Genomic DNA, 14783 nt, shown 5'->3' with positions numbered 1-14783 from the left:
CTCAAAAGGAAGATTGATTATTATAATCAGACTCAGCTCTGACACAGCATTTGCATTTTCAAAGCACAGCATAGTCATTAACTAATTCATCTACCCCAAGGGAGCCCTAACGAGCTTTCACCTCTCTCCCCTCTGATTCCCAATCTGCAGGCAGCCTGCAGCTCTTCCTCACACACCTCCCTCTACATTGTGCTGCACCAGCATGACTTGGTGCATCTCCAAATGGGTCCAGTGAGCCAAACTGAGTCCTGCTGCAAAGGAGCACAGCCCTGCTGGTAGCAGTGGATACAAAGGCACACTGCTCATAGCTGCCTACCTTCAGGATCCCATATGTAGTCACAAAAGTATAGGGTGATATAGGGAACGGTTTGTACCATCAAAATAAGGCCAAGCACACAGAGGTCCCAACCTTTCCATGACCACGTAAGACCAGCATCAATCATCAGTCTGAGCTGTATGCATTAAGGAAGCATCCCCACATCATGTCCTCCAAGCCTTGGCATCCCCTACTCACAGCCCGTGCAGGGAGCTGAGGCGCTCACACCCCACATCCCTCCCCAGACTTTGCCTCAAAACTGCCCCTGTGCGACTCCTGCTGCATCCCAAGCTGCAAGCTGCCAGTCCTCTGTGTCCTACCACCTCCCAGCTCTCTGTCCCTGCCACCTCCCAGCCTTGCTGGCTGCTCACCCTCTGTGCCCCAGCACAGCTCCACACCCACAGGTGCTCCGCACAGCAGCACATTATTCTTGATGAGCAATATTGTCTAATTGGAGGTGCTTAACCCATCGCTCAGATGTTTCAAAGACTCCTGTCTGGAATACTTAAGGGAAGAATCAGGAAAATATTTGTTTTCTCTCTCGCTTTTTCATCTCCTGCTGCAAAACCCCAAGACTTGAGACGGGATCTCAGGCACAGCAGGGTGAGCACAAAGCTGCTGAATATCCCACGTGGCGCAACGCTGGGGGCCCTTTGTGCCCACGGATGGCAACAGACACAACCACAGTGGGTCAGGACACAGCCTGCCCAGCATGCAGAAGGAGCACCCTGCCTGGGGCTTCAGTCTGCAGCACAGGACATCATTCATGTCACCACACATCGTGTGAGTGCCAACATACAACTGCTTGGATCTTTTTCTTTTCTTGAGCTTTCTTCCTCAATTCATGCTGTATTTCTTTCTTTTCTGCACTCTGGGATGGGTGCGAAATAGAATCATGGGATAACCTGGCCTGGAGGGAACCCACATGGATCATCAAGTGAAGTCCTGGCTCACACAGGGCTACCTAAAAGTTAAACCGCATATCTGAAAAGGCTGGAAACAGGCATCACTGGACATCTCATGAGGATGTGAGCTGGCTCAGAGATTAACAAAGCCCGACAGTCTGAGGGGAAGGGGAGCAAATACCCTGAGCAAAAGAGCCACATGCAAAAGAAATGAAGACAGTGGTTTAAGCCCATGGTGGTGATGTCATTACAGATTTCAACTCTCTGCTCCAAAAGAAGGAATGGACGCAGGTCCTCTCCCCCCTGCTGCAGTTCCCAGGCCCACAAACCAGGCTCTGCCACACAACAGCCAAAAATCCATGGCAGCTCAGCACTCAGACCCCTCCACTCATTCATTTCCATGTCTGTTCAGCTCAGAGCCTTTCTGCTGCTATCAGCCTCGCTCCACCACCTCCACTACCCTGCAGATGATTCTCTTTTTAATTACTACCAGAAGTTCCTCCCAGCAGGGAGAGCAAAACAGACGGTGTCCATTGAGAGCAGGAAACTCCAGAGTAACTAGCCTGAAGTGGCTGATACCTCCTACCCGTTAGAGCACAAGCACAGGGTAAAAAACATTTAGGCAACTTCCAAGCCTTGGAATGTTGGGAACCAACATACTGCAACCTCATCCAGTGGCACTGCTGCAATGGAGACAGCTGTTCTCAGAGCAAACAAGAAGTCGGAACTTTTGCCAGAAGCAAATCCTCTTGCAGCTCAGGGGCACAGCAACAAATAAGCCTGAAAGACATTGTACCTCCTCCACACGAAGTCTGAATACTGCTTGTTCCCTCAAAATATACCTTTGAGCAGTTTCTGGAGCATTCAGTCAAGAAATGCTCATGAAACGGTAGCTGTAATCCCACCTCTCCCTCCTCCCCATCAGTTTCCTTGTTGAAAAATCATCACATAATGAACAGTCAGAGAAGAACCTACGCATTTCAACCAACCACCTAGGAAGAAGATCAAAGAGGAAAGGAAAGAGGAATCGAACATCCATTTTTGTTCCTTCATCTCCTAACCTAAATACAGCGGAATCAATCTCTGCCGAATGCTGAGAGCAAAGGAGCCTTCACCGAGTGCTAGGCTGCAAAATTGAACGTAATCCTCTTGTTCCAGCTCCCATGGAACAACCCACAGCCTGTACTTCAATGCTTTAATGAACAGCTCCAATTCCACGTTGCAGTTTCCCAGCACATCTCTGCAGAGACAGGGTGGGTGAGGGGACCCTCAGGGCTTCACACTGCAATGAATGCACAGGGATGGGCAGCACGAGGATGGGGACACGGCCAGCACTGAGGCAAATGGGGAGCTCAGGTGACAGAGCCTTCAGCTGCCTTCCAGAAAGCAGCAGACGCTTGGAGGAGCCTTGTTCCTAAACCCTTCCTGAAGCACAGACTAAGAAAAGCAGATTCAAGAGCATTCAAATGTTTCCAGCTAAATGACCCATGATGTGGACCTCCTGCCACAACACGCAGCAGGCTTTTAATGTGTAAGAAGTGGGAAATCTCCCTCCCTGGGCAAAATAGCAAAGGTTACAGTGCCTGCCAAGATTGCTCTGCCCATTTCAGCCTCTTGGGATTATGCCTGTGTTCTCCTTCAGTTGCCAGCAAGCAATCAAAGAACAAAAAGCAAAAATCAATTCCCTCTCAAACACCGTATGTTCAGTTCTGGTGCCAGAATAGAAACCTGGCATTTTAACCTTTGGTGAACACGTTCCTGCTGCCACCAACAGCAAGCTCCGACACTTTGCTCTGAGGGAAGGGAAGGTGTAATAGATGTGCTGGGGATGACATTAGCACCGAATACACCATCAACAGGACAGGACCTGGCAGAAGCTTGATTTTATACAGCCAGTCTTTAGAGGTTAATGAAATATTCATAAATAAGTTAAAATTCTCCTGACAAGCTAGATCCTGTAGTACAACAAAGAGTTGTCAGCCTCAATTAAGCGATTCCAAAAAGGCAGGGCTGTGCCATTCATTATTTACCAAGAGGTCACAGGAAGAATTCTGCTCTATGATCTCCATGTCTCTGTGGATAAATTAGGCTTCACAGCTCCTGCTGGAGGACTCGGCTGCCCTGACAGAACCCACCACCAGTCCCATCCACCTCCAACAGCCAACGGCAAAAACCAGGAACTCTTCTAAGGACACGCGGACACACAGAGATCGAAAGCAAAACAAATAGTGCAGCGAGCTGATGAGGCTGTCAGTGCTCAGGACTCAGGACTCAGTGCCTCAGGACTGAGGCAGCCTTGAAACAAAGTCTGTAAGCTTTTACCTCACTCTCGGTACACATAAACCCAGCCCTGGGCAAGAAGAAAAGCATGCAGTTGTCTCTGATCCGTGGGTACGTCCACTGAGCACACCCTCAATGCACCCTAAATCCAGCAGCTGCACTGCTCTGGATGAGCTGTGCCTGCAGAATTGCCTCTCCCCACTCAGACCTCTCTGCCTGGCTTATTTTGGAGTAGCTACAACCCCAGGGCTGTGGAAGCGGGAGGAAAGCAGCTTCCTTCCTTGCCACGAGCAAGAGGGAGACTAAGGATTACTTTGTCTGATCCAAAAGTGACTGTTCCAAGTCTTCCTTTCTTTTCCTGTACTGCACTAATAGCACGTGTTCCTCCTACAGCTCCTCCAAGATGCCTTTGAGGTGAGGCAGAAGAAGGGGGCAGAAACTGCTGAATCTCAGAGCAGCCAGCAGCTCTCACCTGATTTTCCCCCAACTCAACATGAGTCTGAGGTTGCCCATCATTTTCATGTGGTGGTGAATGAAGCCTGGAAAAGCACAGTATTTACATGCCCGTTAATTATGCCTTTTGTGTCTTAAGGCTGTGCCTGCTATAATAAGGCCTCTGACAACATTCCTCTCCCACTGGTTTTATTTCACCCAGTGTATCTCAGTGTAACTCACTCTGCGGTGACGCCAACAACAGGACTGCTCTCATCACAGCACAGCACTGCCCCCTCCTCAGGAAACTGATCCATTTTCCTCTTCTGCTCCAACAACGGAAGATAAAAAGAAAATATTCCCTAGTGCTTCATTTTCACCCTTAGCCCTTGTTCCAGTTACGGCCCCACAATGCAAAGGTTAGACCATTAACTCAGCTCTGAGCCGAGCAGTGCTCACTCACCATCGCCCTCCTAATAAGAAGCATGTGCTGGTGCAGCTCAGGGTGAGGGACACAAACCCCTACATCTCAGGTTCCTGTGCTTCTCCCACTGCTGTGTGGAAGACTTCTAACCCTTAGACAGCTGTTACCATCTTCCAGGAGAAAACAAAAGCAGGCCTGCTGGAACTGACCGCTGCTGCCGAGTCCCATAACACTTTAACGCTAATGGATCCAACAGCAGGTTCATTTGTGTAATGGGACTTTCAAACAGACTGTTTATTTCTTTTTAATTTGAAGTGAATGGACTGCTTGATCCCATGTGCCAGGCTAGAGATAAACCTCAAGAATTGACTGAGTCTCTTCTTCCAACCTAATTATAATCACAATTAGATATCCACATGCAAAGGTCTAACGTACCGATCACCCCTCTGGTCTGTAGGCAGTTGGGTAGCACTCATCTACTGCCATCCCACTGCGCCCACAGCTCTGCTTGGCAGAGAAGCTTCTGACGTTGCCACAGCTTTGTGTGTTGGACACGAATTTTGCAGAGTGGAACATGCAGCACACAACCAACCACGGCCATTCATCACCTCCTATACTAAGAGAGGAGGAAAAATTCTGCCTCTGCTCCTCGAAGCTCACTGTATTCCTGCATCGTAGGGAACAAGGAGGACTAATGCTAATGTACTTGTTTACAACAAGCACTCGAGAGCTCTCATGTAGGAAAAGAGCTATTCTGAGCTCTCTGTTCATCACAGGCAGATTCGTGGTGCATCAGATGCTCTGGTGCTTCTGCAGCACCCACTGCTGAAACATCACCTGGAATGATGTGACTGTACTGGCTGCTGATCTTTGAAGGAAGTAAATAAAATGACAGGAGGTTTAAAGACAGCTGCAATTTCCAGAGCAGGCTGAGGAGCCTGTTTTAAGGGAACACTGGAAGAGCTTGATTTGTTTAACCTGGGCAAGTGAAATGCTGGGAGAGAACAACTGTTCTCTATAAATACATCACCATATAAATATGAGGGAGGAAGAACAGTCACTGTAGTTTAAGAAGAATATTAACACATACAAAAAAGGATACTTAACTGCATGGATATTTTCAGCTAGACCTGAGAAATCTTCTAGCTGTCAGGATAGGCTTTCAGTGACAGTAATGGGACAAATAAGTCAAGTATTTTCAAGACAAGCCTGATAAATTTATGAACTAAACTATATGTTGCAATTGCCTCAGTTGCCAAAGAATCAGATTTTGTCACCTAAAGGGTTCTCTTCCAGTCTTCTCATACTACATCCTTTCATTCTGAATCAGTGCTTTGCTGCTTCTTTACAACCAGATTGGTGTTTTTCCAATCTGATTTGAAAACTGGGTATTTCCCTAAAAACGCCTCCCTAAAAAAACTGCTGCTGTGTTCATGCTGCTGCTCAGCTGAATGACACGCTGTCCATCCAGCCCAGGCTGCTGCTCTTGTGTAAAGTGCTAGTATAACATCTGTCAAGTGCAGGGGAGGTTTGCTGTCATTTTGCTAAATCAATTTGGAAACCATCAAAGAGATTTTTAAAAGATGGAGAATTTCTGCACCGATCGGTCACCTGCCTTCCCCTCCCAACCTGCTGGTTCTGTATACATTCTGGCAAAGCCTCATTTCTGTTTGTAATCAATGTGGCTACACCTACTGTAGATAATACAGAGAATTAACATCTCCATCAACAAGTACCAGTTTTGTCATTCTTGTCTTGCCTGTTTCATTTCTTGCTTTCTGCTTAATAGCTGTTAAACAAGAATTATATTAGCTATATTACCTAATTATCTAGGCCAGATCTCCTATACTGAAGGTCACTTCTTTCCTGTTACCATCTGAAAAGTTTGTAAATTAAAAAAAAAAAAAAATTAAAAAAATTGAACCTCGTTTAGTATTTCTCTTAAGTATCAAAAGTCACAGTTCTTGATGCTCTGGAGGTCTGATGCAACCACTAGGAAGTGAAGTCTTTCAATAGCAACTCAAATGGTCTATGATCAGTGTGCATTTCTCGTGCCTTATGCATTGATGCCAGCTGAGATGTTCCCAAACTCTTTCTGCAGTCTCTCCATGCTGCTCTCCAGTTAGCAGCCTGTTCCCAGCCACATCACACTGTGACCTCTGAGCAGATTTATTCCATGTATCCTCCTTACAGTCTTCATTATTTCTCCTGATAAGCATCAATGTAGCTAGTCACTGACATTTAAGTTAATCCCAACACTACCATTTCAGACTGAACACACGATTTGGCTCCTTAACTATTCCTGACCTGCTGCCCTTAAATAAAGGTCTCCTGTTCCTTGCAGAGGGTTAGCAAGCACATTCACTTAAGGCAAGGGGAACTCGTTGTTTTCATTTTGAGAGGTCTTTATTTCTTTTGTAAGGACACTCGATTTATGCCATTCATTTTGTGATGACTACATCTTTGGACTTCAGATCTTCTTCCCCTCCCACCCCGCACAGCAATTCTCATTCTTATAGCCATCCTTTTTAATCTGCTGGAGGATGAAATATCATTTGGTCCAATGCGCAGTCTATAGATTTCAGAGTCCACCTGAGTCAAGCTGCTTTTTGAAGATGAAAGCCAACGATAGCCAGAGCACCTCTGGGCAACGAAAATACATGTGATACTTCTATAATACCAGGCTCGCTTCCCTCAGGGATTAATGACAGGGGAAAAAAAAAAAACTTGACATTAATGCCCTATGCAACAGAACCAGACTGAAAGAAAGTGTGAGATCAGGGATCACAGTGGCAGCTCGGATGGTAAGCTTGAGCCAGTTTTCTCCTGGCCACGCGGAGAGATGAAAAAGGCAAACGAAAATGAGAAAAAGCAACTATCTTCTGCTTCCCTCCTTCAGGACAAGAAAGAAAACCAATATAAAAGAGGAAAGCATTTTCCATCAATAATACTTGAGTACCAGTGGAGCTAGCCCCTAGCTCTGCACCCGGAGAGCACTAAACCAGAGCACCATAAGAACTAAGATCCTGTGACCGCAGGCAGGCAGCCATAGGTGCAGATGCTGCATGGAACCTCCCGGTTTGTCCTGCAGAGAAAATTATCTGAGCACTACCCTTAGGAGAGAAAACTTCCAGTGCTGCTAACCCTGTCAGAAAGTGCACGTATTTACACAAAGTAAAGAAGCGAGCATAGGGCCCAAAACGGATTCACAATAAATACAAAATAAACATTATTTCAGCCAATTAAAAAAAAGGAGAATATCCTCAAACTTGAGAGAGATGAGCTACGTCATGTGAGCAGTGACCCTGATGCGTACCAGCTCTCAGAAGAACACACAACACAGGTACTGCTCCCTCCTAACAGGAAGGCACTCAAACTGAGCATGAAGAAAAATAAAGAAGTGAAGGGTTGCAAGGAGAGAAAAATCAAAGTTTCATTCTTCTAATTACACAGCACAATGATACGGGTAATTTTTCTTAAATCAGAAAATGAAATTGAGGTTCAGATTCCCTGAAGGATATAAAATATTAGAGGATTTTTTATGGTTGTAATCACAAACTCATTTCTCCAGCCACTACTGGCCGTGCCTAATTAGGGTAAGGTATGTTAATGATAGAGCGGCACAGTCCAGAGACTGCTTCAGTTGCAATATTAATTGCATTTAGGGAAAGAAGCATGAATTGTGCTTATACAAGCTAATTAGTACGGGTTTGCTAATTAATACTGGAAAGTCAAACTGCCTTTGTCTTGTCAACTGCAATTAGCTGAAGACATTTAAATTTCTTCTCTTCCTTTTTTTATTTTTCCTACTAGTAGTCAACTCATTTTCAGCAGCTAAGCAGTGAAATCGTGTGCTGGAGTTCTGCACAGCAATGAGCACAGCAAGGCCATCCCCCCCCCCAAGGCATGGCCCTGTCCTGGCACAGAATCCCCTACAGCACACACTGCTGCCTTATATCGTCCCTATGGACACAATGACCTGAAATTGGCACCTCTTGTCCCATGGGCACAGACCACCCAGATCCCATTTTATTTAGGCCACAATCCTAACAGATTACGACACATTTTACATTGAAATATAGCTATGTGAAAAAAGATCTACCAGGGCACTGAAGATGCTCCCCACTGCACAGGAGAATCCCCAGCACTCATCAGTGAGATTCCAGAGAATTCACCAGTCCTAGAACAAACTGCATCCTTTACAGTGCTTTGGGGTAGGTGGGAAAGTCATTAGCACTCCTCAGTGTGGCAGCAGGGATGTCAGCTCTACGGAGCTTTATCCCCAAAGCATCCAAAGACTGTACAATAGCACCTGACAGGCTTTTTTCTCTTTGCCTAGCAGCCACAGGCCTGTTTGCAGAATGGCTCATGAAAAGCAATATTCAGCACCTGGAGCAGGCAGGCTTCTGTGCATCCTCCCGGCCACGGAGGCTTAACATCAACCTAACAAGAAATAGATCACAGGTGAAAAACTGGGGGAGAGGTGAAAAGAAAGGAGAAGAAACCAAATTAGGCAAATGATTGCTGAAGCACCAGCTTTAACTGAGCCTGAAAATAAAGCTGTCCAGGTGAGGGGCTGATCTGGAGGGAGGAAAAAAAAAAAAGAAAAAAGCAAAAAGAACCAAGGGATGAACTTCTTGTTCAGTGGCAGGGAGGAGAGTGGAGTTGATGGGATAATTGCTGGAGCCTGTGGGCAGCTGCAGAGCAGGACAGCCCCATCCAAAGGGGACAGACCTCTGCCACCTCACACTGCAGGAAATAAGAGGTGACATCTTCCCCTACCAGGGAGGTTTCACCGGGGGATGGAGGAGAACCATCTATCCTCAGTGAAAAGGAGGAACAAGACTGTCAGGTTTTAGCTCTAAAGGAAAAAAGAGGAAACATGACAATTTTCTTACAATTGCTGAACAAGAATCAAAATGCAGAACAAAGTCCACATCCCAAAACCTGCAATCCATAGCTAGAGCACTACAGAATACAGCCTATTCACGTGAGATGGATGTAAGCTTTCCAAGGAAGATTGCAAGTCCTGAAGCTTTCCACCAAGTAACCCTTGGGAATAGGTGCTGAACACCGACTGCCTCTTTCTTCTCTGCTGATGGATGATGCACAAGGCCAATTAATGCCTTAACACTGTAAGTTCCAGTCCCTCCAACTCTACCAGCTTGTTTAATGCTACAAGCTTCTGAAGGCAAGCAAGTAACTCAAAAGCCAGGCTTTGCAAGTCAGAAAGGAAATCCTTGAAATGTTTTTTTGTTTTTTTTTTAAACGCACATCAAACATAACAGCACATTTATCCTCTGCTACATCCAGTGAGGACAATACAAAGTTGACTGCGTAGAATTTAGAACTGCAACAAGGCAGCACGTAACAAGATCAGACTGTAAATAGGATTAATTCAGTCTTCTTTGGAAGTATCAGTCCTGAGCTATGCCACCACAGAGAGTGATGGAGCATGGAAAAACATACAAATGTTTGCCCACAATAAAAGATCAACTCAGAATCTGAATCAATTACTGCTCCCATTATAGAAAATGTGATGTTGAAACAGCAAGGAGCACCACAGCCAAATAAAAAAAGGATAAACTACGAGATGTATGACAATCTACTACTAGTATGGAAGGGCACACCACTTGTGGCCTCTACTGCTTTTGGTCCTTGAGGGAACTACCAATAAAACAGACAAAACCAGCAGAAAATTAACACCCGTTATAATAAACTAGTCCGTGTAATTATTGCATCTCATCTGCTCGTCCTTGCACACTTGAGACTGAATCAGAGGTCCCCAAAGAAAGGAGTTAATTTGGTGTAAAATGAAATGCTTCCTTCTGATCTTAGACAGGAACCAAAGAAAAACTGCCAAAAGAAGGGTGGCAAATCAGCAGACCTCATCCAACGCTTGTTCCAGGTACATGAAGGGACAAGCAGTGCCAAAACTGCTAACAATAATACAAACTTTATAAGAGTTCTTTTGCTGTCCAGATCCAAGTATTTGGAACCAATCCACATTTCAAAGTACTGAACTTTGCATACATTACTGCTATGTGAAGCATCAAGAAAATAATAATAATAAATGAGAAAAAAAAAAAAGAACACCTCTTACCATCTCTGCTCTTTGCTTCTGATTTCCCACTTCTTCCAGAACTTGAGACATCTGAACCTTCGAGGCAGAAAATAAAAAGAAAACAAAGTTTAGGACAGTTAAGGGAATTTCGATTTGACCATCCTCCTTCCCACTCCCAACCAAAAACCACTGCCAAAGGCAATGTGATTTTCACTGCATTGAAAAAGCAATTCTAAGTGGTAGGTCTTGATATACCCTCTCAGTATCCCGTTATGAGAGGTCACTCTGCCCCAAAGAGCCTACAGTACACCAGAAAGAACGGGTTCATCGTGGAGAGGAAACCCTCTGGGCTCTCCATCCCAGACTTCCACATTACAGCCAGGTATGAGAACTGAGCTTCCTCTCTGCTCTTCCAAAGAAACTTTAGAGCAAGAAGATGCTCACTGCGCAACTGACAGGAGATATAAGGGTAAAGATAACTTCACACAAAATACCTTGTTGAAGACTTTTGGGTCAAGTAGTTGATTTTAGCAGTCTCTAAAATTGTGGTAGAACACCAGAAAAAGCCTCTCTGCAACATAACCCAACTGAACACCCATGAGAACACGTCGCTGTGCAAGGGTTTGTTTTTCCCTTTTTTAAAAGGAAGTTTGAAATTCAAAGGATGTCAAACCAGAGTGGAAACATCTTACAGTATCTCTGTATTATTTCTAGAGAAACGGGAACATGACTCATAGGAGGAGCTTTCCAAGATTTTGTTTATGTGGAAGGATTTAGAAAGGAGATGTTTTGGAGATGGCTGCGAGGAGCCGCGTTTCCTCCTTCGGTGCAAATTCATCCCATGCCTTCTCCTTCACAGCGCTGCAATCTGCATTCCTCTAGTTAGCAGAAAGCCCAAAAAATAGATACAACCAATGACAGAGAAGCTAATTTAAACAACAGAAACAAACACAACAAGAGCAGGGAAAAAAAAACAACTTTCTTGCAAACTAATTCATGTAATTTCAGGCGGATATTCATTAAAACCCTCTAGAGCCCCTCTAACAATCTCTCTCCACACACAAAATGGGTCTTTTGAGTACTACATCCAAACCAGAAGCAAACAGCACGCAGCTTATTACAACAAAAAGGAGAACACTGAGCTTTGCAGGCTAACAGCACTGAAATGCAGGCAAATAAAACATTGTATTCTCAGGGTTCAGCACAGCATAAGGTTAATTTTGCATACAAACAACCAAGCAGTTCAAGACTGCTCTGGCCGCAGAGCTCAGTGGAAATGGAAAGAAAAACCAAACATTTTCTTGCTGTGCGGGGCATGGGATGATGTGGTATTACTTAAGAAACAGACACTCAAATAGGATGAAAGGGGTTTTAATAGAAGCCTGGGACCAGGCACAGGGAAATGAAACACACTCATTAAACACTGCGGGAGATGCCAGTCCCAACCAAACACCGAGTGCGTGTACGAGCAAGCAAGAAGGAGAAATGAAATTATCACCAAGTTGGATGCTGAAACATCAAGAAAGTGTACATTTGCAGACACCTGGAAAGATCTTTTTTTCTCACTAATACTTAATCAGGCAGAATTACACCAGCAGGTTGGAGCCAGGAGAGAGTCATGTGGCAAAGAATTAGAAAGCCTCCTCCCAGAGATGTTTTTATGAGGGAGGTCAGCATAGACTTTGTCCAACACTCTGGGACTAACAGTATTTTTGATTTAGAAAAAAATAAAAGGAACTTTTCTGTATTTTCATTAGCTTTATCTAAGCGAAGGTGACCCTTAAATGGAAAATACAGCTCTAAATGAGATGCAAAGAAACACGGAGAATTACATATGTGCTTCCTGTAGCTACCACTCATATGACCCTCAGTTTGAGGGTCATTTCTCCATTCAATTTCCTGCTGGACAGCACTGGGGTCCATAACACTGTGTGGTGATTTAGAGTGGAAGAGGGCAGGTCAGTCAGTTTCCCCTTTGGAAGAAGGCTGCAAAAACTTTTGGACAGGAAAGAAATAATACAAGCAGATGAGAGCATAAGAAGGAAATACTCCATAATTTATTTGGTGTATGTCTTGGAGAAAATAACCAAATACAAACCTGACACATTGTTATGCCAGTAGAGACCTACAGGCAAACCTGGACAGCAAGTTCAAAGCTGCAGCTTGATAACAGCAGATCAATACAATTTGGAGAAGCAATCAGATAGGAATTAAATCAGAGTAGGTTTTCTTCATTGCATTCATTTCTAGGCAGCTCATCTCAAAGGGAGCAGGCAGCTGAACGAGAGGGAATCCAGAGAACAGCAACCAAGCTCACTAGATTGCCAGAAGAAATTATTTATGAAGATTAAAAGATTCTTAACCGTACGGTTTGGCTACAGCTCTCACAGAAGAGCAAAAGGGACACATTTAATGGATTGTGAGCCATTACAACGTGATGGAGGGCTGGAAACGAGGAGGCCCCTCCAGCAGAACTGCTCCTGGGAGCAGAGGGCGCAGCCCCACGTCACTGGGGCCCCTGTGCTGCTCCCTTCTGGCTGTGCAACAGATGATCTGAATGCTTTATCACATCCAGTTTGTAAACATTAGCCCTACCCCAGACTTTTTATTAGCTTAAATCAAATATTGAACCTAGCTCAGCTGTTAGAGGACAGCTGCTTGCAAAGTGATTCACTGCCATATTCCTACTAGGCCACAAGAAAATACAACCTAATCACCAGCAGCATGACAGATGCACACATTTTTAATTATGAAGAAGAAATTAGGCTCTGAACTTCTCCCCACATCTCACTTAATCAGTGTGCTTTGGCGGAGCTGCCAGCAGTGCAGCACTGGGAGGCAGGAGCTGCAAAGGGCTCTGGCACAGCACACAGCGTTATCACTTCGAATGTTTGCTGGGCAGCCTTGGAAAGGCCTGAAAGAAATCCTGCTATACTGCATCTGATCATTTATATTTTCAGGAAGGAAGTGTTGGTTTTCTTGTCTCCCTTCCATCCTCCCTGTCTGCTTGCAGCCAGGGTAGGTGTGAGTGGGGAGCTGCAGGCGGGTGGGAAGGGAGGTGACACGTAGAGCCTCCCACTCCAGCAGCATCCCCTCCCCAGCAGGTATGGGGCTGCTACTCACAGCAGTGCTGGAGCACTTTGCCAGCCCCGTCTCAGAGCTTTCAGCTTGAACGCATCCACCTCGGTGTCTTGGGAATCTCTCGGTAGGAAAGACTTGTGATGCATTTTCACAATATGCACAGAAGTTATCTTAAAGCTCTGAGGAAATTCTTATTACTTAATACTCATGTTAAATTCCCACGGATCGCTGAGCTCAAGCATTAAGAAATCTGATAAGCAAACAGATGCTGAGTTTAAGAATCAGATATACAAATACATGGAAAGTCCAATTTGCCCACTGAAGGCAGCATAAACAGGTAAAGAAAACCAAATAAGTAGAACAAGCAGAAAAAAAAAATCCTCTCAAGTATTCAGTCAATTACTTTAAGCCCACGGAAAAAAGGGTTTGTCAACTCCAAACATTCATCTTACATGACAACGCCGTCTAATCTACTGTCAGCGCTACTGTCATCCTTATAGGAGAGCAGTGGGGAAGGACAGATAACCCGTGCTCCCGCCTTGCTGTGATACAGTGCTGGGCTGCAAGGGGCAGGAGCAGTTTCCAAGGCGAGGAACTGATCTGGCTCCCAAGGAGACATTTCTGAATTGCTTAGCTCGCTTCCCTTCATCAATAATTAATCTCTTATATCTTCCTGCTGTAATTATTTCCATTGTATTTCATAGCTCAAATGCAAACGGGAAGGCAGCACAACAGCAGGTGTGCAGGAGGGAGGCACAGGTCGGACCCAGCTCTCCCAGCTCCAGCAATGCAGGAGGAGCCGGGGCAGGAGAGGTAGGGGGGGGTTGGGAAGGAAATCCAAGCAATCTGACCATGTTAGTGCAGCTGTTGGCCTCCTGCTTTGCTCCAGATCGAGCCACGCATCCTGCATGATGGGTGAGCAGCTCAAGGTGAGCCCGGCTGGTCAGAAAAATGAGCTGCTCAATCTGTAATGAGCAGCTGCTCTCTCCACAACAACACCCTCCGCTCTGTGAGCAATTAGCAAATCGAAGCGCTCGCTTTGTGGACCTGCATTAATGCACTCCTCTGTGCTGCGCCTTAAACAGCTCGTGGGTTCGGCACAGCGCAGCAACAACAGCCAGAGACACAAAATTAAAGTTTGTTTCCAAAAGCTACGGAAGCAAAATTGTGCCGCATACAGGGAATAAATCAAAACAATCTTCATTAGGAGACATCATTTTAGCCTTACGCTTTCATCAGAAAACATGATTGCCTTTACAGTCTCACTAATACAAGGCGGGT

General features: G+C 45.2%; 1 protein-coding gene across 6 annotated transcripts in view; it reads right to left on the bottom strand.

The window, feature by feature from the left end:
• The window catches only part of MAD1L1 (mitotic arrest deficient 1 like 1), a 320369-nt gene that overhangs the window by 160383 nt on the left and 145203 nt on the right, over positions 1 to 14783 (bottom strand). For all 6 annotated transcript variants that reach the window (XM_052680322.1, XM_052680324.1, XM_052680323.1 and 3 more), the window contains one exon: positions 10461 to 10517. In XM_052680322.1, the coding sequence (XP_052536282.1) occupies positions 10461 to 10517 (57 nt within the window). The remainder of the gene's footprint in view (positions 1 to 10460; positions 10518 to 14783) is intronic.

The sequence above is a fragment of the Tympanuchus pallidicinctus genome, unplaced genomic scaffold, assembly GCF_026119805.1.
Source record: "Tympanuchus pallidicinctus isolate F22 unplaced genomic scaffold, pur_lepc_1.0 scaffold18, whole genome shotgun sequence".
NCBI lineage: Eukaryota > Metazoa > Chordata > Aves > Galliformes > Phasianidae > Tympanuchus > Tympanuchus pallidicinctus.
Note: the sequence above shows the minus strand (reverse complement) of the source record. Positions and strands in the feature narration are given on the sequence as shown.